Source organism: Bos indicus, chromosome 11 (assembly GCF_029378745.1).
Source record: "Bos indicus isolate NIAB-ARS_2022 breed Sahiwal x Tharparkar chromosome 11, NIAB-ARS_B.indTharparkar_mat_pri_1.0, whole genome shotgun sequence".
Lineage (NCBI taxonomy): Eukaryota > Metazoa > Chordata > Mammalia > Artiodactyla > Bovidae > Bos > Bos indicus.
The window spans coordinates 102,807,114-102,833,054 of record NC_091770.1 but is presented as its reverse complement, the minus strand read 5'-3'; the positions used below and the strand labels follow the sequence as shown (position 1 = coordinate 102,833,054).

Here is a 25,941-nt window from a genome sequence, read left to right as displayed (position 1 = left end):
CAAGGCCGGCAGGGAACAAAGGCGCTTCTGCCGTCCCCCGACGCGGGTGGGAGGTGGGGTGGGCGGGTCTGGGAGGTGGGGTGGGCGGGGTCCGCCCCAGGCCCCGCCCCGCCCCAGGCCCCGCCCCGCCCCAGGCCCCGCCCCGCCCCAGGCCCCGCCTCCTCGGGGCTCTGGCCTTTCTTGCCTGCAGCTGGTCCTGTCCTGCCCCCCAGCCTGTGACTCAGGCCCTCGGCCTTCCCAGCGGCTCGGGGCCCACTGCTCTGCAGCAGCCCTGCCTGGGCCTGGTCTAGCTAGCAGAGGAATGGCCTAAATGGCTCCGAAGCCAGGTTGACCTGTGCAGAAGGTTGGGGTCGTTGGAGAAGAGCGCTCAGGAGCCATGGGTGGTAGACGTGCCAGTTGGCACGGAGCTTGGTACCAGGGAAAACGCTCAATAAATGCCTGTCGAATCTAAGGCATGAACACACAGGCACACCTCACTGGGCAGCCTGGTTCCCTGTTGGTTCCTGTAACCCCACCCCCACTTCCTCAAGGGCCTCTGGAAGCTCTCCCCCTCACCCCCAAATGTGTCCACACAATTGGAAAGGCTTGTTGGTCCCCACACTGCCCACTGATCCCTGCCACAGGCACTGAGCCCGGGTCTCCTTTTTCATCCACTGTCCCAAAGGCTGGGGAGAGCTCACTGGTCCACGTCCAGGGCAGTCAAACCACAAGGGATGCCCGAGATCATACAACCAGTCAACTGGCAACATGGCAAAGAGAGGCCAAGGGTGGGGTCCTCCTAGGGCCCCCCCCCAAGCCCAGGGCTGTCCCCCACCTCACCCAGGTCCTGCTGGGGCCTGCCCAGGGCTTCTCCCCAACAAGATTGAGCACTCAGGGGAGCCCTGCTATGCCAGCCTGTCCTCAGGAAGGTAGATCAGACCATATCTGCCAGCCCTCTTGGCCTCACCTTTGCGGGACCAGGGCTGCCTTGCGGTGGCCAGTGCATGCTTGCTGCTTTTAGATGACAAACATTTCCAAGTTATCCCCTGGGACCCGGTTGTAGGGCTGCATGCCGAGCACCCAACAGGCCTCAGAGTGTCCTTTGGAGCTTGCTCTTGGAGGAAGAGCCAGGCCACGCCATCCCCAGTGCAGGGCTAATCTCCGCCAACATCCACTGAGTGTGTGTCAAGTGCCAGGCCCTGGGGCAGGCACATGACCATGGGAGACGATCAGAGTGCCGCCCAGAAACCAGGCCTGTGCTGAGTTCTTGTCGAATCCGGCAGTGTCCTTGTGCTCATTTGACAGATGAGGAATCCAAGGCCACTAAGTCGCTGGCGCAGAGTTCCAGAGCTGCTAACAGAGAGCCCAGTCACCTCTGCTGTTTCTCAAAGGTCCAGATTAAGTGTCTCTGTGTGCAGTAGGGCCAAGGCAGCTGGGGAGAAGGAGCAGGGGGCCGGAGGGGAGGTGAGCTTGGGGCGGTGGTCAGGGCTGACTCAGAGGAGCCTGGAGGCAGGGACAGCAAGGACTCTGAATTCTTTTGTGGGTTGGACAGAAGCCTTTGGAGGAGTTTTAGTGCGGGAGACACATACTGGGTGCAGGCATGAGGGAGGGTGTGTGGGGGGCAGGAAGGCTGCTGCCTCAGGGTCCACCTGGAACCCCCTGCCCCTCAGCCCACCCACCTCCAGATGCCCACCCACATTCCCTAGAGCAGAGGTCCCCAGCCTCCGGGCTGTGGACCAGTACCTCCCATCAGATCAGCGGCGGCATCGGGTTAGAAATAAAGTGCACAGTAAATGTACCACCGTTGAATCATCCCCAAACCATCCCCCTCACCTCCAGTCCATGGACAAACTGTCTTCCACGAAATCAGTCCCTCATACCAAAAAGTTGGGGGCCTCTGCCCTAGAGAAGCCCCGCTGCAGAGGCTGCCCCATCCAGGGCATCCTTCCTGCCATGAAAGAAATTCTCCTGCCCCAGCAGTGTGGGGGCAGTGGTTGGGTTATGTGAAACTATAATTTGAAAACCTCTGTATACCACACCCCCTCCCATAACGGATCAGAAACAGTGAGGCTCAGAGAGAAGAGGAACGTGCCTGTCCCAGAGGAAGGCAGTGTCAGGCGGGGGCAGGAACTAGGTCTCGGTTCCCCGGCTCTGAGCGGCCTCCTCTGCTGGGTCCCCTGCGCCCCCAAAGCCACCGGAAGAGGATGTGAAATGCTAGCTAGCTTGGAGAAGCAGGGCTTTGCGCCAGGCCGTCAGGCTCGGCCCCTGCCTCTCCTCCAGGAACCGGGGGCCTGATGTGCCTGCGGGCTGGCTCCGGAGCCCCGGTCCACCCTCCTCTCCTCTCGGTCCCCACGATCCTGTGTGCCCAGCCGGCCGCCTGCCAGGGCCCAAGAAGGGTAAGGAGGCAGCCCAGCCTTTGGGTCACCCTGGCATCTTTAGGTGTGGGGATCTGAGCTCTGAACGCTGAGGCAGGGAGGCTACGTATGTGGGCTCTGCAGAGGTGCGCACAGACACAGGACCCGGACTCTCCCTGTGACATCTTGGGCAAGTCCCTGCTCCCTGCGGCCTCAGTTTTTCCATTTGTCAAATGGGTATGTTGGACTCAACTCGGGTTTCAGTGTCTGGTCTGCGGTGAAATGAGAGAAATGGAGACAAGGTCATGCGTTTGCCTTAAAGTCAAATATATTCATTTAGTGACCGTCAGTTTTTTTTGATCGTATGCCCTCTTAGTTACTTTTGGGGGATCTTTTCTGAAATGATGATAATGATGATGGTGACAGTTTTTTTTTTTTTTAAACTGCCCTACTTGGCAAAATAAACAGTTGCTAACCCTAGGTTGGTCCCGGCCGTTTAAAATTAAATCCCATGTCTAGGTGGCAGACGTGGAGGAGTTCTGAGGGCTGAGTGATGGGGAAGGCTTCCAAAATGAGACAGTGGCTTAAGAGGAAACGGAGGGGGTCAGGCGGGTCTCCTGTGCCCCACAGCACCTGGCTGGACTCACTCCTGGCTGGTGGCTCCACTGGCTGAGCTGTTTTGATCTCTGTGACTTGTCCCTGGGTGGTGATTTTTTCTCCCAGGCAGGGGAGTGAGGACAGGGCCTCAGGGTGTTGGGGACACAGCTGGGCCCTCCCCCCAAGACAGCAGATCTGAGCTGGAACTACTGGCCGGGCTTGGGACAGTCCACCCACCCTTGGCTGGACCTCAGCCTGGTAGGAGCAGGAATTCCTGGCCCTGCTTGTCACAGGAGCAGGTATGACAGCCACGCGGGTGACATCAGGCCTAGGCACTCGGGAGCCTGACTCCACTGGGGCCAGCGGACAGGCAGGCAGACTGGCAGAGGGCCTCCCCGGGAGCCCATCCCAGGCCCACCTGCCTCCCCGTGATGGCCCGGCAAACCAGGCCCGCCGAGCCCAGGGGCAGGAAGGGCTGGGTGTTCCTCGCCTGTGTCTCTGTGGTGACTGCCAGGAGGTGGGCCGTCGCCCGCCACGCTGCCCTCCAGAGCCCCACATCTTGGCCGAAGACGCCTCTGCCGGCACCCGCCACTGAGGTGAGTTTCCAGGGCAACAGGTGCTTCTAGGCCATGGCCGGGCCCTCGACTTCCTCCCCTCCCATCAGAACTGGTTGAAGGAGTTTGGCTGGAAATTGCCTGGAGAGGCTCCATCTCCCATTGTGGATGTGAGCGAGGCGGCTGGGTGGGGGGCGGGGTGGGGGCGAGGCTTGGTCGCCACTGGTACCCGTGTGTACCCACCAGGCTGGCTGCCTGTCTACCTGCTCCCGCCTGGGCGGGGTGGCGTGGCTGGGGATTGTCTTAGCGGCTCCTGTTCGAGTGATTCTTCTCCGATCACAAAGCCTCTGTGCACTGTTTTATCATCTGCTCCCCTGAGAGCCAAGTGGTGGTGGTATTACTATTCTTACTATTATTATTATCTCCATCCTCCTGACGCAGAAACTGAGGCTCTGGGAGAGGGAACTGAAGCTAGGAAGGCGCAGAGCAGGGACCCGAATACAAACCTGGGCTCTGCATTTTAAGAGAGTTTCCCAAACCTGCAGGCCCCCTCCTCCGCCCTGGGTGTGGAGTCTGCGTCAGTATGGGCTTTTCAGGGGACGAGACCCTGCCTCTCCGATCGCTCTCTGTTGTTCTCACTTTTCGGGCTCAGTTGCAAGTCTCAGCGCGCGTTTCCTCCTGTTTATGTCCTCTCCCCTTTTCCTTGCCACACCATGCGGCATGCAGGATCTTAGTTCGCCGACCAGGGGTCAAACCCGTGCCCCCTGCATTGGGATCAAGGAGTCTTAACCGATGGAGCCCCAGGGGAGTCCCTCCCCCATCTGTTTCTCTTCCTCTCTCCTCTCCTGCACCTCCACCTTGGGCCCGGCACCTGTTGGGCAGGTGGCCTTTGGGGGTGTCGGGCCCTGAGCGCTCTGGGAGAGGAGGACAGTTATCAGAGTGGTCCTTGGTCTCACTCTGTAAGACCCTGGACATCATGTGTGCTCGTCTCGAGTGCCCCCCACCCCCAGCATCCTGAAAGTCAGAGTCGGGGGGCCGTGCCCACCCCTCTCCAGGGGAGGACGGGGAGCCAACTCATGGCTGGTCCAGAATGCCAGAATCCAAGTCCTGTTGCCACAGATCTGGGCATTGATTCATCTTGTCCTGCTCACGCTGGGACAGCAACGCCCAGTGAGGTCAGAGATTTGGGGTAATGATGTCAAACCCCTCCACCCCGGATGGTCTCCTGGTTGTTTGGAAGCTTCGTGTCCCGCCTCCTGACCGTCTCCGAGCTTGGCCTCTAGCCCCTGGGGACTCCCCGTTGCCCTGAGGAGGAGGCCGTCCCTGGAAGTTCCCAGGAACCAGGGGCGGAGGAGGTGGCCCGCTGTGCCAACAGCTCCCACACTCAGCCCAGGTGCGTCACCTCCTGCCCACAGAGGGCCACCCCAGGACCCATGCAGCCAGGAAGGGTGACATCAGGTCAGGGAAACGATCGAGGAGCCTGGCCAGGCCACACCCCATCTATGACCTCCCCAGACTCTAAATATAGATCAGAAAAGACAGACCAGGTGACCTCCACCCGCTCAGTGAGAGATGAAAGGTTTTCCACAGCCTGACCTGAGTCTGGGTCAGTTCAGTTCAGTCAGTCATGTCTGACTCTTTGTGACCCCATGGACTGCGGTACGCCAAGCCTCCCTGTCCATCACCAACTCCTGGAGCTTGCTCAAACTGAGTCTGGGTACCTGACTGCTGTTCCTCACTGGGTCACCAGCTCCCTCCGGCACCTTGACCGAAGTTGGAGGAGGTGATGGCCAAGAACCTTGTCACCTGGATGTGGCCTTTAGCCAGTTCTTGCTCTGAGCCATCAAGGTACCTGGAGTGGCACCCTGGGCCCAAACCCCATTCCCTGGGACCTTGTGCCAAGCAAAGGGGTGGGTAAAAAGTGGGAAGCATGGCCCAGGCAGAGAGAGGATGGCTTGAGGCTCTGGGGACTGCAGCCTTTCTGTGTGAGCCTCCCTGGGCATCGTGAGAGAGGACCCCAGAGATACCAGCTGAGCTCACACCGAGCAGTTGGTCTTTTGTCTGAAGGCGGAGGTTGGGGGTGGCGAGCTTTGAAGGGTCAAGACCCCTCTGGCTGCTGTATGTCTGGGCTCCAGTGATTGGATGATAGCGGGAAGGGAAAGGGGCCCCAGAGGTTTGGCCTGAGCACACCTTTCTCTTAAACCGAAGGCGGCTACTGAGGGGCCTGTGAACCAGGGAGTGACGGGAGGCCCAGTGGGGTCTGGGGCAAACCCATGAGCACAGGCCTGGCTGCAAAGGACAAGTGCCCGTCAGCTCCCACCCAGCCTCCTGTCACGTGGGGACACAGACCCGGTGTGTCTGGATTGTCCCGAGTTACGGGAGCAGCCAGAAATGGGGACTTTTATATGAAGTCACCTGACCTTTTACTGTTGGCTCAAAAATTGAAAAACACTTTGTACGCCAACCAAAACACATGTGGGCTAGGTTTGGCCCGGTTCTCTTCCTGGCTGTCAGCTCAAAACCTGTCTTTTAGGCTTCCTGTGCGGGGAGCATCCTGATTACAGAAGCGGTCTGTACAGCGATGTTATCCAGGGCTCCTTGTGATCTCCAGGGAGGGACGGGTGCACCCCCTGCTCCCCAGGGAAAGGTTGGGACCCTGGGATGGCTAGGATGGGGTGCACTGTGAGCCCGAGCAGGAAAGCAGGGAGCGACCCCCATTCATAAAACCCTGCACTTTGTACATAGCTTGGTGTCTCCCTCCCGGCAGACCCTCCAAGGGCCTGGGTCAACAGAGCTTCGATTTCAGACTAGCCCGAGGTCACGAGCCCCATCTGAGCCTCGTGATTCCGATTCTGCCCACTGCCTTGGGCCATCATGTTGTCTGGACGCTCTGAGAGCCTCAGGAGCATGGGAAGTGGTGAAGCGGGTTGGGGTCACTGCGGAGGGCTCCAGGTCTGGGGATTGCTGCCCTCCCTTCAGGGCTGATGGAGCCTCAGCAGCATTAGAGGATGAATCGAAACAAACTGTGTCCTTTTTCTTTCTTAACGTCTATTATGAAAAATTCCCCAGAACACAAAAGTGGAGAAAATGGCATAAAGACACGCAGCTCTCCTCATCCCACCGCGGGGCCGCTCTCCTGCTTCTCTATGGGCCCTCCTTCCCCACTGCGGACGACGTTGACACAGACCTCAGACACACAGCTCCGTCCATCAGTATTTCAATAGGTTACTCTAATAGTAGCCGAAATCCCATGATCACATCCAAAAAATGATGTCAGCTATCATCAGAGAGCCAGCTGTTGTTCCGTCACTCAGTCGTGTCCGATTCTTTGCGACCCCGTGGACAGCAGCGTGCCAGGCTTCCCTGTCCTTCACTGTCTCCCAGAGTTTGCTCAAACAGATACCCCGTAGTGTTCAAATCATCCCAGTTGTTCCTTAGGTTGTCTTGTGTGTGTGGTTGTGTGTTTGTTTTTTTAAACAGTTGCCCTGTTCAAATCCCAGTCCAGAATCCACATGTTGCCTTTGGTTGCATGTCCCACCTTTATTTTAATCTACGTTTTCCCTCTTGCGTTTTCCCCTGAAACGTATCTGTTGAAGGAACTGGGTGGTCTGTCCTGCGAAGATTCCCCGAGTCTGGAGTTTGTGGGGTGCGTCCCTGTGTGTGTTTAACGTGTTCCTCTGGCCCTGTCATTCCGCCAGTGGTCCTTGTGTGCAGAGGCCTGGCTGGATTCAGGTTAGGTTTTCAGCAAGAGCACTTTCCTGGGCGGCTCTTCCATGCGGTCCCTGCAGTGCTGGTTCCCTCTCTTTAGGGCTGCTCTGCCCTTGGGAAGACATCTCCCTGGCAGCTTTGAGGGAACATCATGAGACGAGGTGCTTGGGGGCTGGGGAGAGGTGCCCGGGGATTCTCAGTCCCTGGTTTGGTTTTATTAATATTTATTTATTTGGCCACATTGGTCTTAGTTGCGGCAGGTCCGCGATCAGGGATCAAACCCATGCCCCCTGCATCGGGAGCACAGAGTTTTAGAGTTTCAGCCACTGGACCACCAGGGGAGTCCCTTCTCGGCCCCCGTTGAGGTGCTTTACCTGTGCTGTCCCTTTGCTAAGCAGGAGAAAGCTGTGCCTTGGAAATACAGGCACATATGACTTGCGGGGGCAGGGTGGGTGGGGGTGGGCATTGGCTAGAAGGGAGGGCCACACAAAGAAAGGAGTGGAGTTGGGCTTCAAACCCAGGCGTTTCGGTGCTGGGTTCTGTACTACACTGCACCCCTGGGAACTAGGACCGTGTGTGTGTGTGTGTGTGTGTGTGTGTGTGTGTGTAGCCAGCTGGAGCAGTGAGCAAGCTTCTCAGGACCCAGGAGGAGACCCCCAAAGCAGGGAGGGGGACAGACACTAATCAGACAGACACCAACCAGAGGAAACCAACCCCCCAACCTCCTCCAAGCAGATGCTGTCTGGGTAGCGGGATGGGAGGCAGCCCCGCCGGCTGTGTTGCTGTGTGGTGTGGTGATGGAGCGCCCTGTTCTCACCTCTCCAGTCGGCTTGGGCCCCCTCACCCCAGTCCCCTTGACCTTCAGAGTCAGAGAGGTGGTGAGCCTGGTGCACTCAGAAGTCACTTGGCCTCTGTGGGCCTCTTCCCCAGTTGGAAAGTGGGCAGAAGCTTGCTTGCCAGGCCCCTCCCTGGGAGAAAAGAGATAAAAGGAACCCAGAAGAGAGAAAGTGAGTGCAGTCAGGTGCTTAGTTCCCCAGGCTCTGAGAGACTGACTCAGAAGTTTCTAGCCTGAGGCAGTGTCCAGCCTGGAGGTCACCCCTCACTTCTCTTAGAGAGCCTCATTCCTCTCTGAACATACATGCCCTACCCATCTCACTCTCCCCTGGGGCTTCCTAGACAGCCTTCTTGGGATCTCTGCCCCAAGCCAAATCTTGCTTTAAAAACAAAAACAGCAAACAAACAAAACCCAGTGTTTATTATTATGTATGTGTGATTACTAAAATATTTTAGAAAAATTAGCAAATTCTGAGACTTAAGAAATGTGTAGCACTACCCAGAGATAACCACCATTACTTTGGCAAAGTAGGTCCCTGTAGTCATATGCACACGTGTAACATCAGCTTCTGAAAGCATGTGCTGTATCCTGGGTTTCTGACTTGTGGGCTTCCCTGGTGGCTCAGACGGTAGAGTCTGCCTGCAGTGTGGGAGACCCCGGTTCAATCCCTAGGTCGGGAAGGTCCCCTGGAGAAGGAAATGGAAACCTACTGCAGTAATCCTTGCCTGGAAAATCCCATGGACGGAGGAGCCTGGCAGGGGGTCACAAAGTGTTGGACACCACGAAGCAACTTCACTTGCACTTTCACAGCTGAGCATCTCCCTCTGGGAGATGGTGAAGGACATGGAAGCCTGGCGTGCTGCAGTCCATGAGGTTGCAAAGAGTTGGACACAGCTGAGCGACTGGACAACGACTTCCTGTGTGATGGTCCTCCTGTGGTGGGTCACGGCATGTGGGGTCTGAGCCTGTGCAGAGTGTTTGAGTGAATTCCCTTGAAAGTGAAAGTGTTAGTTTCTCAGTCATGTCCGACTCTTTGTGACCTCATGGACTGTAGCCCGCTGGGCTCCTCTGTCCATGGAATTCTCCAGGTAAGAATACTGGAGTGGGTTGCTGTTCCCTTCTCCAGGGGATCCTCCCGACCCAGGGATCAAACCCGTGTCTCCTACGGCTCCTGCATTGCAGGAGGATTCTTTACTGTCTGAGGCCCTGTAGCCTGTAATTCCTTTGGCAGAGTAGTATACATCCAGAGCAGTACGTGGAAATCCACGTCCCCACTCTGAACGCTTTCTCAAGGTTACTTCCTAAGAGTGAGGTTGTCAAATCTAAGGGCATGAGTGTTTTCTAAAATTTTATTTTATTGAAGCAGAGTTGATTTACAATGTTATCTTAACTTCTGAAGTGTACAGCAAAGGGATTCGGTCATGCATATATGCATGCTTTTTCATGGCATGAAGGTTTTTAATAGAAGTCCTCAAGCTGTCTTCCGTGGGTCTTTGTCAAAGCCTTCCTTGTGCTTGAGGGAGGACCGTGCACCTGCTGCAGATGTGGGCTGCACATCTGGTGGGCACACAGGTCAGAGGGAGCGGCTGGGTCCCTGCTGTCCATGGATACCTGCGGTGGGGCTCAGGGTGGGTGAGCCAGATATGCTTATGGAGTGAGGAGTCCAGACCCACCCCCTCGTTTTGCAGATGGGAAACTGAGGCCCAGCGATACGGAACCAGTTCTGGAGAGGTGGGTGGCATTGCCAGGGCTGCTGACAGCGACCACCAACCACTGAGAGGGCTGAGAACTGAGGCCAGGCAGGGCAGGCCTGGGCAGTGTGTTGGTGTGAGGAAGGTGTTAGGTAGGTAGAATAGGGAAAAGGAGTCCAAAATGGCGGTGGCTAAAAGACAAGGAAGGTCAAAGGAAGGTCCGAGGACCAGAATGAAGACTTCAGGCAGAACAAACAGCACTTCTGGCTAAGCCCAATTTGCATAGGGCAGGCCCAGGTGGAGGAAAAACAAGTAAAAGGAGGAGCCAAAGCGCTTTCTCAAGGACTCTCTCTCCCCCGCGTGCGTGCGCGCTCTCTCTCTCTTTCTCTCTCTCTCTCTCCCTCCCCACACACTGCTCCATTCTCTTCTCTTCAAGTCTTGGATTCTCCTGCTATCTTCTAAATAAAATGGAGCTGTAACACTGATTTGCCTAAGAGCTGTAGCAGGGTTTGTCCAAGACCCGAGAGCTGTGACACGCCAAGGGCTTTAATGTCCGTTGCTCCAAATCTTTGTTGTGACGAGACAAAGAACCGAGGAACATACACTCGCGTGACATCTAAGAAAAGAGCGCGTGCACGTGGGAGAGAGAGTCCAGAGAGAAAGCGCTTTGGCTCCTCCTTTTATGTTTTTTCCTCCACCTGGGCCTGCCCTATGCAAATTGGGCTTAGCCAGGAGTGCTGTTTGTTCTGCCTGAAGTCTTCACCTACCTAACAGAGGGACGTTCTCACTGGTTTCTAGAAAGAGCAGCTGAGGCTCCCCAGCCAGCCCTCAGCATCCTCAAGGGCAGGCTACCTGGACACCCCGAGTACTCAAGCTTCCAGGGGTCCTAGCCAGCCAGGCTAGTGGCAGGTGCGTGGCTGGCCTGAGTCCCTCGTGACCCCTCACTCTTGAATGTGGACACCCAAGCTGGTCATGCTGAGTGTGGACTCTTCCCCCTTACTCCCCTGACTGCCCCTCCTCCATCTCCTTTCTGCCGGTACCTCCTCCGGGTAGCCTTAGGGCTGACATAGCCCTGGCAGAGGCCCTTCCCCCAGCACCACACCCTGACCCTCAGTTCAATTCAGTCACTCAGTCGTGTCCGACTCTTTGCGACCCCATGGACTGCTGCATGCCAGGCCTCCCTGTCCATCACCAACTCCTGGAGTTTACTCAAACTCATGTCCATTGCCTCGGTTATGTCATCCAACCATCTCATCCTCTGTCGTCCCCTTCTTCTGCCTTCAACTTTTCCCAGCATGAGGGTCTTTTCAGGTGGCCAAGGTATTGCAGTTTCAGCCTCAACATCAGTCCTTCCAATGAATATTCAGGACTGATTTCCTTTAGGATGGACTGGTTTGATCTCCTTGTCCAAGGGACTCTCAAGAGTCTTCTGCAACACCATAGTTCAAAATAATTCTTTGGTGCTCAGCTTTCTTTATAGTCCAACTCTCACATCCATACATGACTACTGGAAAAACCATAACTTTGACTAGACGGACCTTTGTTTGCAAAGTAATGTCTCTGCTTTTTAACATGCTGTCTAGGTTGGTCATAATCCTTACCCTCAGGACGGCCAAATACAGGGGTGCAGGGAGGACCCGGTCCTGACTCCAGGACTCAGGAGCACATAGCCAGGTAGAGGCACCTGGCTGAGAGCGTGCCATACAGCGATTACCAGCTGTGACTTTCCTGGATGAAGAACCTGAAGCTCAGAGAAGTTAAGCAATTTGTCTTAGGTCACAGAGCTAGTGAGGGGCTTAACTGGAGTCTGTCGCAGATGGACACCCACTGCTTGGCCACATGTCAACGCGTACCCCACACACCTACGCAACCCGTGCATGGCACCCGCGCCCGCACAAAGGGCCGAACTGTGGTGTGTATCTGGAGCCGCAACACACACACACGCACACACACATACACACACACACACACACACACACACGCACACACATGTTCTTCCCTAAGACGCAAACAGGAGCCGCAACACACACACACACACACACACACACACACACACACACACACGACACGTGCTCTTCCCTAAGACGCAAACAGCCGGCAACACGCGCGGGAACGCTCGCGCGCGCGCGTGCACACGCCCCTCCAGCGTCTCCAGCCCCGCCCCTCCGGCGACTCCAGCCCCTACCCTCGAAGCAGCAGGCCCCGCCCCCGGAGGCCAGCCCCGCCCCCGGAGGCCAGCCCCGCCCCCGGAGGCCAGCCCCGCCCCCGGCCTGACCTCCGCGGGGCCGGCTGGCGCGCGCAGAGCGCAGGCAGCGCCGAGCCGCGCGGCCCGCTGCCGCCGCCCCCGCTGCGCGCCGGGCCGGCCCCGCGCCCGCGCCGCCCCGGGTCCCTCGGCCCGGCCGGCCGCCCGCGCCGCTTCGAGCCGCCCATGGTGCAGCGCATGTGGGCCGAGGCGGCCGGGCCTGCGGGCGGCGCCGAGTCGCTGTTTCCGGGCTCCAGGCGGAGCCGCAGCGTGTGGGACGCCGTGCGCCTGGAGGTGGGCGGCCCCGACAGCTGCCCGGTGGTGCTGAACAGCTTCACGCAGCTCGACCCTGACCTGCCGCGCCTGGAGGTGGGTGAGCCTCGCCGGCCCGGCGCTCGGCCGAGCGAGGTGTGGGTGGGGACGCAGCGCGCTTAGCGGATCGCCCTCCGCGAGTGGTGGTGGCGGCGGTGGTGGTGGTTACCACCCCCCAGCCCAGGAGTTGCGCGGCGGGAGAGTCCTTCCGCAGAAACGCCCTCCTTGCGCCCACCCCCTGGGCAGCCAGGTGGACGTAGGGGCGGCCGCCCGGCGGGCAAAACAGTTTCGGGACCAGATCCGGCTCTGGGACCCTTCTCCGTCCCAGTGCCTGCCCGCCCCGCTGCCCCTGCAACCCGGGCAGACGTGTTCCCGCGGGCGGTCTCCGTCTGCTCTGAGTCTGCCTTTCCCGGCCGCAGGGCTGGGCCGTACTTCATCCCCGTGGCCAGCCAGGGGGCCTGCTTAGGCGGTTTGGCTTGGAAACGCAGGTGGTGCACTAGTGATTAGGGCGGTGGCCTCCGGGAATCCTCAGGGGTGGCTAGGACCACAGTGGCCTTCCAGGCAGCCCCTTTGGAGGGCAGAAGTGGATTCTGATGTTCAGGGCTGATCAAAAGGCTGGGCGGGAGGAGGGAGACAGGCCCCCAACCTGTGGGCCAGGTGTCCAGGCCGGGAGGTTGGGGCAAGGGCCTCTCAGATGGAGGGGTGACTCCCTTCTACTTGATTAGAAAATGCGCTTCCACCCTGAATTTGTGAAGGTCGGGTAGGATTCAGCAGGGGGGTGTGCCTCTCATGAACTCGATGAGGGCTGGACTCCTGTTTCTAGTGCGCTGTTGGGAGGAGGGGGCCAGTGGGTCATGGGGAGCAGTGCCCTCTCCCTCCTCCCGCCTGACCGTGACTCTGACCCCCTACCTGGGACTAAGGTAGCAGAATCCAGGGGCTGGGGCCTGAACGGAGGGAGGCCGTTCCTGGGTCAGAGGGCTCAGTGGAGGTCCTGATCCCTCATGCTGGTATCCCCACGTTGTTACTTTAGGCCCCGGTGAGCTGTGATTGCCAGCCTGGGTCTTGGGCCTCTCTCTGTGTGACCCCAGTGTCTAGACAGGGTCTGGGTGCGTAGTTACGGGAGGATAAAGCACATCTTGTCCAGTGTGGGAGTGGGGAGAGGGGGGAGGGAACTCTTGGGAGGACGCAGGCCTGGGAGACCCTTTATTGGTGAGCTTGGCGGGTGGCGGGGCCAGGCCTCTTCCCCGACCCTCATCCACCCACAGCTCTGGTCTTCATTGGTGGCTGGAACGAGACCCCTGGGAGGGTGGGGGCGGGAGGCCTGACACCAGCCCAGCGCTCATCTGACTTTCATTATGTCTGGCAGCTCCTCGGGCTTTGTGTGCTGGAGGGTCCAGCCGGCGCACTCACAGGGGCAGGCCGCCAGGCTGCTTTTCCTCCCTCCTTCCCTCCCCCTATCCATCTGTATCCCCAAGGAACCGAGGGAGAGTGCAGATCTGAGGCCTGCCCCTGCCCGGGGGTCTGCCTGCCTTTGCCCCCTTTCGCCTCTCCCTTCTGGCCCCAGCACTGGCCTCCAGGCCGCGGCCGCTGTTTAGATATCAAAGTGGAAGCTTCTGGCTAGTGTAGGAAAGCCAGGGTCCTGGCAGGACAGAAGGCCACTGCCGGAAACCAAACACAATGACCATTTACCGTGAGCTGGGGGAGGGCGTGGGGAGTCCCTGTCCCTCCTGCCAACACCGCCCCCCTCCACCCCCCACAGCCAATTTCCTGGTTGCGGTCGCCTGCCAGAGCTGAGGCGGCCGCCTGTGGTCCCTGTCCTGTCTGGAAACCACGAGGCAGTTTCTATTTCCTCCCCAGGCCCCCTTTTCCTACCAAGCCTCTGCCCCATCCTTCCCTCTCGGGGCTGCCAGATGTCCTCGAACATCTGGGCATCTGCTCGTCTTCATGATTCGGAGCCAAGCCACTGCTGACCCAGCTCGGCCGGCACGGTTCCGTGCTTCGTGGAAGTCCCTGGGCTCGCGCCCCCGTCTCCACGCAGGCCACCAACTCAGCCAGGCGGGGATGGGTCCCAGAGTCTGGAGCACATACTGGCTGCAGCCATGACTCCCTCGTTCAAGCTCACTTTGACCAACCCTCTTGACTATGTGCCAAGCTCAGAGGGCTTCCCTCGTGGCTCAGGTGGTAAAGAATCTGCCCGCAGTGCGGGAGACCTGGTTCGATCCTTAGGTTGGATAGATCCCCTGGAGAAGGGAATGGCAACACACTCCAGTATTTTTGCCTGGAGAATCCCATGGACAGAGGAGCCTGGCGGGCTATAGTCATGGGATCAGAAAGAGTTGTACTGAGTGATTAACGCTGGAGCTCAGAGAAGTAGAGTCCTTGACCATACGTGCAGCCAGCGAGAGTGCAGCCCAGATTTGAACCTGGGCTGTGTTCTCTGCTGGGCGCCTGTTGTGTACAAGAGCCCACGGGGATCGGAGAAGGACAGGGTTCACGGTGAGATCATTACAAGTGTCCCTGGAGGACGGGGGAGCTGTGGAGGGGCCAGAACCAGGCCCAGGCAGCTCAGAAGCCCCATGGTCAGTGAAGGGTAGGGGTGCTTAGAGACCCGAGGTAGGTGAAAGTGCTTTGGGCCAAAAGACACGGGGAAGAGTTTCAGGGAAGAAATAAGCCCACAGCTGGACCCTGAGAGTTTAAATAATATCTCGTATGAGGCTGCGCTTGGTGGGAGGCTCTGCGCTGAGTAGTGTGCATGCATGGGGTCTGTTTGGGGTCACAATTGCCTGCCGTCCTTTTAACAGATGGAACAACCAAGGCACTAAGTTGCACAAACTTGCCAAGTGGCAGGGGCGGGATTCTGACCCCAGGCCGTAAGCCTAGAAGCCCTGAGCTCAGCGTGGGCGTGGAATGAAAGGAGGAGGGCTTCAGAGATGTGAGGGGGAAACCTGTCTCCCTCCAGCCTCCCTGCCTCCTTCCCCATTGTCTGTTCTCTGGATTTCAGGGTGTGCAGGGTTCTAGTCTAACCCCCAGGACTCATTAGCCTCAGGCCAAGAGGCATGATCTGAAAGGGGTGTGTGTGTGTATGTTTGTGTGTGTGTGCAAAAGCCTGTGTACCATCCTCTTCCAAGCAGGCTTCCTGGCAGACTCCAAGGGGACAGCCTTGGATAGCTGCAGAGCCTGTCAAGTTCAAGAGGAGGACTGACCGGCTGCCACCTGCTGGGCCCCCCACTTCCCATCTTGCTTTCCTCCTTAGGAGAAGAGGCAGGTGGGGGCCAGTCTGGCTGGTACTGCGTCTTTGTCTTTGTTCCTTATCTGGGGGAGGGACTTCTCCAGCACTGGTCTGGTCTTTTCCTCAGAGGCTCCAGGATGGCCCTGGAGCAGGAGTGAGTGGTGGGGATCAGCACTGGGAGGAGTCAGCCTGGAAGTTAGCTGTTTGCAGCAGTTAGCTGTTTGCAGGCCCCGTCTTCACTGCTGGTGAGGAGCTTTTGGAAGGGGACTTAGCACGGCCACCCACAGCCCTCGAGCGGCCAGTGGGGTGGTTTCAGGAGGCTGCACCCAGGCAGTCGAGGACCAGCTGCCCGGATGGTCCCCATGCGTGGCACCGTGCTGCCCAGCCTCCCAAACCCAGAAGCGCTGCGTTATTGGACCTGTGGCTCCAGCGAAGTCACTGTCCTCAACCCAGTGCTGCGGAGGTGGGAGTTGAAACCTGCAGCCTGGTGTAGGAGGGGGTCTCTGAGTGGCCGCAGTCTCCATCTGTTGGCCAGCCTGTGGCGGGGGAGGGGTATGGTGCTTGGGGAGCCGGGCAGGGGTGCCCAGCAGGGGGGCGGGGTTTGAGGAGCTCTTGGGAGCAGGTGTGACCCGACATTTTCTTTGCCACCCCCGCTCCCCTGGGAAGCCTCGGATGCTGGCACAGCCAGCTCTGTGGTCTCGCCTGGAGGCATGTTGGCTTTTTGACCCCGGGGGGCAGCTCCACGTAGGCTGGTCCAGACTTGGGCTCTGAAGGGAGGAGAGCTGGGCTGGAAGCCTGGCTCAGCCCCTCATAGCCCTCGACCTGCTCTCGTTCCCTGAACCTTGGTTTTCTCATCTGTAAAATGGGCTTAATGCCACTTTCTCCACTTAGGGTTCTGGCGAGGCCTGAACAAGACAGGCAGCCTGACAAAGCGGTCCCCACCAGTGCCTGGCACCGTGTCAGGGCCGGCTAGGCATGCCGGCCACCATTATGTCGTCTGACAAGGTGCCAGGGGAGTGCCTGTGCCCAGGGCTCCGAGAGGACACTGGCCAGCCCGGTCAGCGCGGTGCTCCCAGGCCAGGTTCTTACAGCTGAGCTTGGGTCTTGGCTGCCTTGGCCACCCCGCGACAGGAGCCCTCACCAGACCCGTCTCAGTGGAGAGGTGGGGGTCTGAGGGTGCTGGGCCCTGGTGCACGCCCCTCCCCCCCACCTGCTGTGTGATCTGAAGAGGCCTGGCCCGTCTCTGGTCTCCCTCCAGCATCTGTCTGAGCAGGGGCTGGACTCCACGTGGACGCTGTGACTGGCTGTGGCAGCTACGGTCCAGGTGGAGCACAGAGGCCTGGGTGTGTCTTCACGGACACCAGGGGCCCAGGCCGGGGTTCAGTCCTGCCCTGGCTGCCTCTTCCTGGCTCCTGACGGAGATCAGCTCCCACCCATAAGTGAGGTGTCAGGAGGATTACATGTGACGGGCGTGTGAGGGGCGTGGCATCCAGGAGATGCCCACACGTGCTGGATGCTGTGGCCCGTGGTGGTGTTGTCAGCCAGCTCTGCCTGGCACTCCCCCCGCCCGAGACAGGTGCCCCTCCCCTCCGCTGCCACCAGTCAGGCCCCCTTGCAGGCCTGGTCTCTGGAGGCCTGACAGTCTGGAGCTGGTCCTGAGTGGGCAAGGCCAGCCTGGAGTCTGGTCCCTCCTCCCCCGGAAGCACATTTCTCTTCTAAATGCTGATGAGCAGCGAAGCTCAAGCTGGCCAGGAAGGTTCTTGGGAAGATGGGTCAGCCTCTGTGGGGCTCAGGCCAGGCCAGTCCCCAAATGCCAGTTTCTGGGGTCACTAAGCTCTCTGGTTGTCCTGCCACCCAGGCACCTCGTGTGGTTCCCCCTATCAAGGCCGCCTCTGGGGTGTGGTACCCGGGTACCAGGAGTGTGGCCCACCTCTATCCAGCACTGACTGTCCGCCCTCAGCTGGGCTCTATTCCGGCCCAGGGCCCAGGCCACCCACCTGAGGTGGGGCAGGCTGGAGGGCGAGGCCCTGTTGCACACCAGGAGGGTCACGCACACTTGGCACTTTCACTCTCCCTGCCTTGTTGGGCACACATGCTGAGAGATGAACCAGGTCCCTTGACCGTCTCCCCTGGGCCTCAGTCTCCACCTGTGTAAAATGGGCGTGCAACTTGGTCTTCAAACCCAGGAGCCTGTGTTCCGGAAGGCAGAGCAGCTGCCTCTGATGCTGATCGCGCTCGTGTTTTTCAACAAAAGGCATTCCAGCAAAAGGCTGAGAGGTCAGAAAGCCGCAGGCCTGGTTCCCTCCTCCTGGCACTTTTAGAATGACCCGCCGTCCCTTTCACCTGGCCCTCCCCCAGGTTCCCAGGGCGTCTGGCAGGTCTCCCAAGAGGTTTTCCCCGCCCCGTGCCCCGTGTCGCCTCGCCAGTGACAGTGTCCTCACGCCGCGTTCCTGGGGCTGGTCCTTCCCCACGCTTGTCCCTTCTCGTGACCCCCCGCCTCATCCTGTTGACTGCTGCTGCCCTTGGCCCCTTCTCTCAGACAGGCTCACTGAGGCCGGGGGCTGCGGGACTCAGCCACGCTGGGAGCAGAGCCCTGCAGGAGAAACAGCACCCTGGGGCCCGGTGGGCACTGGAGAGGGGCCTCGTGTGCCCAGGGCTGCAGGTGCTGGTGAGTGGCCGGCTGAGGCCTCGGGGGACCTCTGTGACTCAGTGGCCCTCAGCAGCAGCTCAGCAGGGTGCCATGAGGTCCCTGAGCAGTGAGCTTGTGCATGTGGGGCCCACCACCACCCGCCTCACCCAGCCGGACCTGAGCGAGACCAGGTTTCTCCATGTGCAGCCCCTGCCCCCCAGGGGTCGGGGGGACAGGGAGACCATGGTGTGGGTTCAAGCCTTCCTTCTCCACCTGCCTTCCCCCTCAGCCAGGTCCCCTGGGGCAGGGAGCATCCTGCAGCCGGAGGCATCCATGGATCTGGAGGCCCTGCGTGGCTCTGGTGTAGTTTCCACCAGAAATGAACAGGCGAACGGGAGTGCAGGGGTCCCCAGGGTGGGAGAAGGGCCACCTCCACGTGTGCAGGCACGAGCACCTTCCTGCAGGAGACGGCGGGGCTGGGAAAGGTCCAGTGGGTCCCAGCGGGTCTAGCCTGAAATACGGGTGGAATCAGCTCCTGGCTGATCTGTTTTTTTCTGCCTTACGGGGCTTGGGGCTCGGCCTGCAGTCAGCTGGGGACACAGCACCTTGCTGCCCATCACCCTGAGAAGGCTGATCAGGTGGTGCCCTAACATACGCCACCACCCCAGCCCTTTCCTTGTCCCTGAGCCTCTGGGCTGTGCTCTGAGGGACGGGGTGGTGGGGGTGCTGTGGGGCACCCTGGTGCCCATCCTGCTGGCCTCTGCTCACCAGGGCCCGGCAGTATCTCACCACCTTCCCTCCAGACCCAGGTGGTAGAAGCCTGGGCAGCTGCCAGCTGGGTCCCGCGGGGCCCCGGGGACACATCTATGGGTGCCTGCTTGGGGCGGGATGGGAGGCGCTATCCTCTGAGGACACGGCCGCCCTCATAGAGTTGTTTTCCGCTGCTTCCCAGGTGGCTCAGCGGTAAAGAATCTGCCTGCCATGCAGGAGAGGCAGGTTCAATCCCTGGGTTGGGAAAATCCCCTGGAAAGGGAAGTGGCAACCCACTCCAGTATTCTTGCCTGGGAAAGTCCACGGACAGAGGAACCTGGCGGGCTACAGTCTACAGGGTCACAAAGGGTTAGACACAACTGAGCCACGAACACTTTCAATTTTTTTCAAGAGCTCGGGGCAACTCTATGGACACCTCCCCTCGGGGCATCTGCTGTTTGCTTGCCCACTCCCTCCCCCTGTGGCCCCCAGCCGCAGCCAGAGCATGACGGGGGCTTGGTACCGCCCACGTGGGCTCCCAGTCCCCAGGCCTGTGCGCTGTCTGCTCTGCTAACAGGATGGGTCACCTGCTGGGGCCAGGGCCCTGCCCTTCCTGCCCCAGAGGGTCCCGGGGACAAATGCTATTGGCCACTCTCCTTCTCTGGCCCTGGAAGAGCAGTGGGAGCGGGCAGCTGATGCCCCGCTCGACCGCTTTGTGCCCAGGCCGCCCCCCCGCCCCGCAGCTCGCTTGGGAGCCCTCCCCGCTGTTGTCTCTCCGTAGTTGGTTTAAATGGCGCCTGCTTTCTGCGCTGCTTGGATGATCTGGTGTTTTGTTTTTTTTTTTCCTGTTGCTGCTGCTGTGAAGGGACCCGGGGTGGGGGGACAGGGTGGGTGGGCTCCGCGGGGCTGGTGCAGCTCCCCATCTGTGTGATGGGGCGGTGAGCCCACCCCCCCTTCCTGGCGTAGCCTGTGCGGCTCTCAGCGTCCTGCCCCGCCCCCCACCCGGCTGGCGGGAGGGGCCCCTCGGGTGGGGGCAGGGCTGGAGGATTACATGAATCCCGGGCAGGGCTGGCCAGCTGCTCCGCTGCCCGCGAAGACCGGCTCACTCACTGCGGAGCCGCTATTTAGACCCGCCTGGGGAACGGCCTGGCCGGGGGGTGCTTCCGTCCAGCAGGCTCTGTTGGAGCTCCCTGGGAACCAGGTGGGCACCCTCAGGGTTCAAGTCCAGTGCCCTCTGGCAGGCGCGTCTGGTGGCTGCCAGTGATCTGTGTGCTTAGGACATTGTCGTGCTCCCGGCTGGACCAGAAGTGGTTGGAATCCCCAGGGGAGGGACAGGCCTTTCCAGGGTGGGTGGCCGCCTTTGTAGGAGGCAGCCTCGGACACCCCCCCTCCCCGCCCCCCGAGAGCCCCAGAGGAGACGCAGAGGTGGGTGGACAGGGCCCTGGCCTGGCAGGTGGATGGCAGGCCCCTGACGTCACCCAGCACCGTGGCCTCCTCTAGGTGGGGGAGGGATGTGTGAGGCGGGGAGGACGCTAAGCGTCTGTCTGGGGTTTTCTGCTTCAGGACGGGGGATTTCTCCTCCGGATGGCAGGGCTTGACCTGCCTGAGTGTGGGCTGTAGGGGTGTGTGGAGTGGGAGGGTGTGCTCAGGCTGGGGGAACCTCCGCCTGTGGGTTCCCTGCTGACTTCCCAGAAACGCCTGGCTCTCTCTCCGGAGGAGGCAAAGGGCCAGGAGCCCCGGCATGTTGCCCTGGCTTTCCCGTTGGTGCGATGCCCGGAGTGGGAGGGCGGCCTCAGGTCAGAGGAAGTGGATTTCCGGAGGATGGCTTTCCAGGCCTCCCGGAACCCTCCCAGAGCCCTGGAGGTAGGAGGTAAGAGGCCCAGCCACCCGCCCACCTCAGCCCTGAGCCCAGGGGGCACTGATGTCCGGGGGTACAGGACCCTGGGCACCTGGTTCCTACCCAGGGCCCCAGCTGAGGCAGCGGGCTTTAGGGAAGGGCTGTTGGCGGGGCCCAGGCTGAGTCAGCGCTTTCACTGGGCTTTCTCTGAGGGGGGGCAGTGACCCGTGATCCCAGCTACCGGCACTGACCTTGTGACTGATGGCCCCCTGTCAGCAAGCACCTCCCCGCTCCTCCCTAAACTTGCAGAGTTCTGTCTCTTTACTCCTAGCCCCCACCCCCCTCTCCACCCTCCCCAACTTCCAGCTCACCTCATCCCTGGTCAGGAGCAGTGGGAGAGGAGACCGTGTGGACCCCAGGGCAGCAGTGACCAAGGCCTTGATCAGGCCTTGGTGAAGCCCCCCCCAACAAAGCCTGTCTGCCCCGCGGGAGGGGTAGCTACCTTTTAAAACAGGGGCCTCTCTGCCCGGGGTCCAGGAGCTGCCAGATGACCCCACCCCCCACTCCTGGCCCAGGGCAAGTCCTGTGGTTTGTGGTTCTGTGGAAGTCCGGGCGCCAGCCTTCTCATGCTGTGCCCGTGCACATGATGACAGGCAGGGAACTGGGAACTCCGTGGTTGCCCAAGAGGCGCGAGGCCATGAACGAGCAGAAGGGGAAGGAGGCGCCTCGGCTTGTGGCCGTTGAAGATGCCCATACCTGCCGCAGAGCCAGGGTGCTGACTCCAGGGCGGGGGTCAGCTGTGGAGGGGGGCCCCCGGGGAGGGACCAGGGCCCCCAGGGGCAGTTGGCCAAGTCAGGGCCTTGGTTCCCGGGTCTGCCGTTCAGTTGACCACATTGGTGTGCCCATGGACAGGTGGTCCCTCCCAGCTCCCTCCGCTGTGGTGTACTCACCTGTGAAATGACCAGGAACCATTCTCGTCTTGGCACGGGGGAGTCGGGGTGGGTGGGGGCGGGGGGCGCGGCGCTCAGGACCAGAGCAGGCTGTGGTTGAAACTTTGGTGGTTGTATCTTGTCCAGTCGCTGTGGCTGGTGGAATGAGGACGCAGGGACTGGGGGCAGTGCCAGCAGCCCCGAGGACAGTCCCCAGCCCTCCCTCTGTGAGCCCGTTCCATTCTGGACTGGAGGTCCCTGTGGCCACCCCCCTTTGCCTCATCCAGGGACAGAAGGTGGCACGGGGGTGTCCCCCCTACCCCCACCATCGCCGCACAGCTGGGCAGGCCCTGACACCCCCGCCCGGCGGCCGGGCACTGTCTTTGCAGAGCTCCACGCAGGAGATCGGCGAGGAGCTGGTCAACGGGGTCATCTACTCCATTTCCCTGCGCAAGATCCAGGTGCACCACGGCGCCAGCAAGGGCCAGCGCTGGCTCGGGGTGAGTGCGGAGGGCCCGGGGTCCAGGGGCTTCCCACAGGGATCTGGGCACCAACCCTGCCCCCCACAGCCCAGTCCACAGTTCACTGCTCTCTTATTTGTGTGAAACATCAAAAAGACACTTTCATGCTCTTTCCCTTCACGTTAGGCTGGGATTGTAAGATAAGGAAGTTAGAGAAGGCAAGGTTCGGAAAAAGAACAAGACCGGCAATTTATAGGAACGGATCGCCTTTAATGAGGCGAGAAGGGGCAGCAGTCAGATTAGTGAGCTGCTGCACTAACCCAAGAAGAGAGTAAGTAAATATAGGCATATATGTGGACATCTACTGTGTTAAGGGGGCCTGTTCTCCAAGGTTGTTACCCTGCAGGGCTTATTTATGCATTTTTCCCGTTTTTTTTTTTTTTCTTTTTCTCTTTGTCCATTGTGGATAATCGGTAGGTGTCGTCCTTTATCTGTTTTATTGTTTGGCCACACTACGCGGCAGGCATGCGGAATCTTAGGTCCCCAGTCGCGTGGGTTGGTTCTGCGCCCCCTGCGTTGGAAGCGTGGAGTCTTAACCACTGGACCGCTGGGGAAGGCCCTGCCTCTCACTGTCACGGGTGGCCATCAGCCTGACTGCCCTTCCACACGTCTCCAACCTTACATCATTTGACTTACTAGGACTTTAAAAAAAAAAAAACCGAAGGGCTCAGGCTACTATATATGGTTCTCTACAATCACTGTGATGGAGCCCAGCCCCACAACCCCTCCAGGTCGGAGCAGGGGCCTGACGGATGCACAACCTTTCAGAAAGGAGGCCGATTGCCACCGTGACTCAGGCTTTCACTGCCCGGGACCTGGGCCGAATTCCTTTCTGTGGCCATTTCCCCAGTGCTGCCCCGACAACCTCTGTGTCCAGACATACTGTTCCCGGTACCCGGGGCATGAGCCTCTGTTTTCCCACCTCTAGAATGGGTCTGTTTTGCCAGAGCTCATGGGGATGATACTCCTCATATTGACGAGCTACGACCACTACTCAGCTAATAAAATGACCTCAAAGAGTTGTTTTTCATCATCCCCACCTCCAGTCCGAGCTGAGACCCTCATTCCATTCAGGGCACTCACGTTCCCATCTCCGGCCAGAGGTCACCGAGCACTTGGGACTTCCTCTGAGCTCCAGCACCCCATCCACCGCCCACCCCTCGGGCCACAGTGCTGCAGCTGACCATCCATTCTCCTTTGTCTCTCCGCAGTATGAAAACGAGTCGGCCCTGAACCTGTACGAGACCTGCAAGGTGCGGACTGTGAAGGCAGGCACGCTGGAGAAGCTGGTGGAGCACCTGGTGCCCGCCTTCCAGGGCAGCGACCTCTCCTACGTCACCATCTTCCTGTGCACCTACCGAGCCTTCACCACCACCCAGCAGGTCCTGGACCTGCTGTTCAAGAGGTGAGCGCCCCGCCCCTCCCTGCCCACCCGCTGGCTGTGTGTCTTGGGAATGTCGCTTTGCCTCTCTGAGCCTCAGTCTGCTCCTGTGAAAACAGGCTGCAGGAGGCCGGACCTCACAGCGTTGGCAGGACAGCAGCCTCACACCCGGTCCCGTGGAAAGGGCTGCCGAGGGTTGGCGTGGTTTTAATTAAGGTGTTCCTCCACCGTGAAGGGGCTTCCCTGGTGGCTCAGACAGTAGAGAATCTGCCTGCAATGTGGGAGATCCAGTTCAATCCCTGGGTCAGGAAGATCCCCTGGAAAAGGCAATGGCTACCTACTCCAGTATTCTTGCCTGGAGAACCCCGTGGACAGAGGAGCCTGGCGAGCTATAGTCCATGGGGTTTCAGAGAGTCAGACACGACTGAGTGACTAACGCTTTCACTCTTTCCCCCCATGAAGAAGCTCTCTGCCTCCAGCCTTTGGGCAGAGTCATCTTCCCATCTGTAAAGGAAGTTCAGGAGCCTATTTTGGGGTCCCCTCCTGGGATTAGCCAGAGCAGGGATCACTGGGGGCTGGCAGAAGGCCCCAGGCCACTCAGGTGTCTGTAAGGTGCTGCTTGGGGTTCATTCATTCAGCAAATCTGTATCCAGCACCTACTGTGTGCAGGCACTTTTCTGGGCTTTTGGCTTAATTCAGGGAAGGGAGCAGATAGGAATCCTGCCCTCCCGGGCTTCCGTGCGAGTCGGGGGGTCAGCCGGTAACGCTGGACGTCATAGCAGGTACGGTAGATGTGACGTCCTCACGGCCTCCTCTAGATATGGGTGCATCCTTCCCTACTCCAGCGAGGACGGCGGACCCCAGGACCAACTCAAAAAGTGAGTGTACCTCGGGTCTGGTGGGAGGGTCTCCCGTCTACAGGGTGGGATCCGGCGGGGGCTCAGGCTGGGGAGGCCTGGGCAGAACCCTGGCTCCTCTACATCTTGTGATTCCTGCTGGAGGGCCGAGGTCTGGGCGCTTCTGCAGGACGAAAGGGATCGGAGGGCAGTGGCTGGGGTCCCAGGTCCAGGGAGCAGGGGGGAGGCAGGGGGCTCAGAGCTGGGTCCTGAGACCAAGTTCAGGTGTAGGAGGCTCATGATGGCCGGGCAGGGGGCTCTGCTTGTCCCCTCCTCCCTCCCATGTTTATGCAGCGCCTACTGTGTGCAGCGCAGCCAGACCAAACCAATGAACAGAGCAGGCGCGGCCCTGCCTGCCCCCCTGCAGTTCCCTTTGGTTGCGGGGAGGTCAGAGTGGGGGTGGGGGGTCCAAGAGTGGGGTGCGGGGCCCAGAGTGGGGCTGGGGGGTGGACAGGAGTGAGTCAGGCTCCCCAGGAAGGGAGAGGTGGTCACTGTGGACCGAGGGCTCCCTCCAGCTGAGACTGCCCGCCCCCCCTGCTGACCAGGCCTTGGCATCCAGATGGGCGGGGCGAGCCCAGAAGCCCGGCCCCCAGGGGGTGCCAGGGGAGGGCCGAGAGGAAGGAAAGGCCAGGCCCTGACTCTGCTGCCCGCCTGCCCACCCCCAGTGCCATCTCCTCCATCCTGGGCACCTGGCTGGACCAGTACTCGGAGGACTTCTGTCAGCCCCCCGACTTCCCCTGCCTCAGGCAGCTGGTGGCCTACGTGCAGCTCAACATGCCCGGCTCCGACCTGGAGCGCCGGGCCCACCTCCTCCTGGCCCAGCTGGAGCACGCGGACCTCAGCGAGGCAGAGCCGGAGGGTGAGGAGGGCGGGGTGGGCGCTGGACTCAGGGGGGGCGCCCCCATGGCAGAGCCAGAGGGTGAGGAGAGTGGGGTAGGCGCTGGACTCGGGGGAGACCCCATGGCAGCTGCTGGGCTGGGAGCAGAGACTGGCCTCAGAGTGCCTGCGTGGGCACCTCCATCAGGGATGATGTTCTGTTGTGGGGTTTGGGGCCAAGGCTTCTCTGGAAGGCAGAGGCGTGCTTTCTGTCTTGGAAGGGCAGGCGTGTCGCTGACCTTTTCTCCTCTCGCAGCTCTGTCCCCAGCTCCAGTTCCAGCTCTGAAACCAGCTGCCGAGCCAGAGCCCACACTAGGCCCAGACCTCGAGCCCGCTCCGGCACTGGCCCCAGAGCCAGCCCTGATGCCAGCTCCGACGCTGCCTCCAGAGCTCGAGCCGGCTCTCTCGCAAACCCTAGAGCTCGAGCCGCCTGCAGCCCCAGACCCCCCCTGGCCTTTGCCCGTGGCTACAGAGAATGGGCTGGGGGAGGAGAAGCCCCACCTCCTGGCATTCCCTCCTGACCTTGTGGCAGAGCAGTTCACGCTCATGGATGCGGTAGGCAACCCATCTCAGCAAGGGTGGGCATGGGCACCCTTTCCCTCTGGCCTCTGCCACCCAGAC

General features: G+C 60.1%; 1 protein-coding gene and 1 long non-coding RNA gene across 8 annotated transcripts in view; both read left to right on the top strand.

Annotated features, from left to right (window-relative positions):
• The first annotated feature begins 2,073 nt into the window (after nucleotides 1-2,073).
• Nucleotides 2,074-25,941, top strand: part of RALGDS (ral guanine nucleotide dissociation stimulator) — a 34,131-nt gene continuing 10,263 nt past the window's right edge. The window contains exons 1-6 of one of the 7 annotated variants that reach the window (XM_070799530.1): nucleotides 2,074-2,375; nucleotides 22,036-22,146; nucleotides 23,379-23,572; nucleotides 24,328-24,426; nucleotides 25,110-25,303; nucleotides 25,577-25,875. In XM_070799530.1, coding sequence (XP_070655631.1) covers nucleotides 2,274-2,375; nucleotides 22,036-22,146; nucleotides 23,379-23,572; nucleotides 24,328-24,426; nucleotides 25,110-25,303; nucleotides 25,577-25,875 — 999 coding nt within the window. In that variant the 5' untranslated portion in view covers nucleotides 2,074-2,273. Of the gene's footprint in view, nucleotides 2,376-3,346; nucleotides 3,527-12,050; nucleotides 12,330-22,035; nucleotides 22,147-23,378; nucleotides 23,573-24,327; nucleotides 24,427-25,109; nucleotides 25,304-25,576; nucleotides 25,876-25,941 lie in introns of those variants that run through there. The other 6 variants (XM_070799528.1, XM_070799527.1, XM_070799525.1 and 3 more) reach the window with 6 other exon arrangements.
• Nucleotides 3,533-6,793, top strand: LOC139185876 (uncharacterized). Its single transcript, XR_011569483.1, has 2 exons — nucleotides 3,533-5,332; nucleotides 6,554-6,793. It is a non-coding gene; the product is annotated as an uncharacterized lncRNA (long non-coding RNA).